General features: G+C 41.2%; 1 protein-coding gene across 1 annotated transcript in view; it reads left to right on the forward strand.

Annotated features, from left to right (window-relative positions):
* LOC106107825 (F-box/LRR-repeat protein 6) overlaps positions 1-2,063 on the forward strand; it is a gene marked incomplete at its 3' end in the record, with an annotated part of 23,418 nt that extends 21,355 nt beyond the window's left edge. The window contains exons 8-10 of the mRNA XM_013288830.1: positions 1-73; positions 598-754; positions 1,235-2,063. Coding sequence (XP_013144284.1) covers positions 1-73; positions 598-754; positions 1,235-2,063 — 1,059 coding nt within the window. The remainder of the gene's footprint in view (positions 74-597; positions 755-1,234) is intronic.
* Between the last annotated feature and the right edge of the window lie 2 nt (positions 2,064-2,065).

Raw genomic sequence — 2,065 nt, forward strand, 5'->3', positions numbered from 1 at the left:
GGCCTGCAGCGCCTCACGGACTCCGGCCTCGTCAGAGTGCCCGCCTGGGACCTCCAGCACCTCTTCCTGGGAGGTACACTACTGCAAATAATCACTTTTAGAAATACCTTCTGGTGTCTATCACGAAAATCTTATTTAACACTTAAATGCACGATTTTTTCTTTTTAAATACCATAAATTGAACATAGGTTAAGAGAAAAAAAGAAAAATGTTTTTTCCAATAGACTATTCTATTGGGTAAGGAAGAAACGAATGATGTATAAATGCATCATCATCCATTTAAGGTTTAAATCCGTTCTAACGATTATGTTTGTAGCACTTGGAATAGTGTTTGGAATTTTAATTTATTGCGAAAGTTTAGATGAATGGATGGATATTTGTTAGAATTTGTAGCCTAAACGACTAAACAAATTTCGATGAATTTTGATATTGATATAAAGAATAGTCTGGAAGAACACTTTTGTTTTTTTTTTAAAAATTCCACGCGGGCATCGTTGCGGGCGAAAGCGAAGAATCAGTGATATTCAAATATAAAATTTACTTATATGTGTTTTTGTCTAAAAATGAAAAGTTTATGTAATGTAAAGCGTGTGGCAGGCTGCAACGTGACGCGGCAGAGCAGCGCGTGCCTGGAGCTGATCTGCGAGAAGTGGTCGCACAGCCTGCTGGAGCTGGACCTGTCGTGGGCGTCCGCCGCGCGCGTCCTCAACGACGCCGTCTCCGCGCTCGCCGACTCGCCGCACAGCAAGCTCAGGTCTCTTCACACCGACAAATTTGTCATTTATATGTGTCACACACCAAAAATTACCATACAAACTTTTTAATATTAATTTATACTTCTATATATAATAAAACATAAACACAAACTACTTTGTAGCGTGGGATGTCAGCAATCACAGTATATTTTTGAATAATTCTTTCTTTAATAAAAGCATTGCACTTAAGATACGCTTTAGAAAACCTCCATGTGGGAAAGAGACCATAAACTAGAAGCTGACAACATCAAGGAAGCAAGGTTGCCATGGTAACGGTAAATGTTATCGAATGTTAAAGACCTTCATTGTCATTTGTGCATTAAAATGTTGACATTTGCAATTGAAAATTTCACTTTAACAATAAAATAAAAAAATGATAATTTCATGCGGATGAAGCCGCAGGGGAACAGCTCGTAGAAAATATTTTAAGAAAGTTTTGGGAAATCACACAAATTTTAAAACTAAAATTGTAATTTCAGAATACTCAATTTATGTGGATCGGCGGTATTTTTGGAACAAGTAAAGAAAGTTTTGCTGAAATGTCCACATCTGGAGTCGCTCAATCTCAGCTCTTGTCGCGCCTTGCCGCGGGGCATGAAGCGGCTCTACACCGGCAAGGAGCTGCAAGACCTCAAGGACAGTTTTGACCCCGACAAAGCGAAGAAACAGGATTCCGACGATGATGAAGATACGGACACAGCGACGAAGAAAGAGACCGAATCGAAATCCAGTAGTGTTGTTAAAGCATCGCCAAAGAGTAACGTATCTAACAGTAGTGGTGCCAAAGCTGAACAAAAATCTTCGGATATGTCTTCCTCCGGCGTTTTCCAGGAACCTAAAAGTGTATCCAGCGCGAGCGCCAACGCTCCCGATCAACGATCGTTATCTTCCATACATAATAAGGGATCGGTTGAAACGTCGAGAGATGTTTCAGAGACTGTGTCCTCATTGTTAGATAAAAAATCTAGAACGCCCACTTCAAGTTTGTCAAGTCCACTCGCTCAATTGAAACCGGATTCTTCTTCTACCCCGAGGTCGGAATCGGTCAAAATGGACCACGGGAGTCCGCATTTCAGTCCCGTCCAAAAACCCGATAGTCAAGTCCCGAATAGTCCCGACGTCCATATAGAATCGATCAAAAGCAGTAACTCCTGGAATTTGGGACAGTTCAAATCCACACCCTCTAATAAATCCGAAGCCAGTCCGCTGAATAGGTTAGAGAATCACAACACGAGTAAATTAAGACATAGCAAAATGGTCGAACAATGCAGCCCCACGACCTCGCTGGAGAATAAACCTAGTCCCGAAAC

Source organism: Papilio polytes, unplaced genomic scaffold, assembly GCF_000836215.1.
Source record: "Papilio polytes unplaced genomic scaffold, Ppol_1.0 DF821845.1, whole genome shotgun sequence".
In the NCBI taxonomy this organism is placed as follows: domain Eukaryota; kingdom Metazoa; phylum Arthropoda; class Insecta; order Lepidoptera; family Papilionidae; genus Papilio; species Papilio polytes.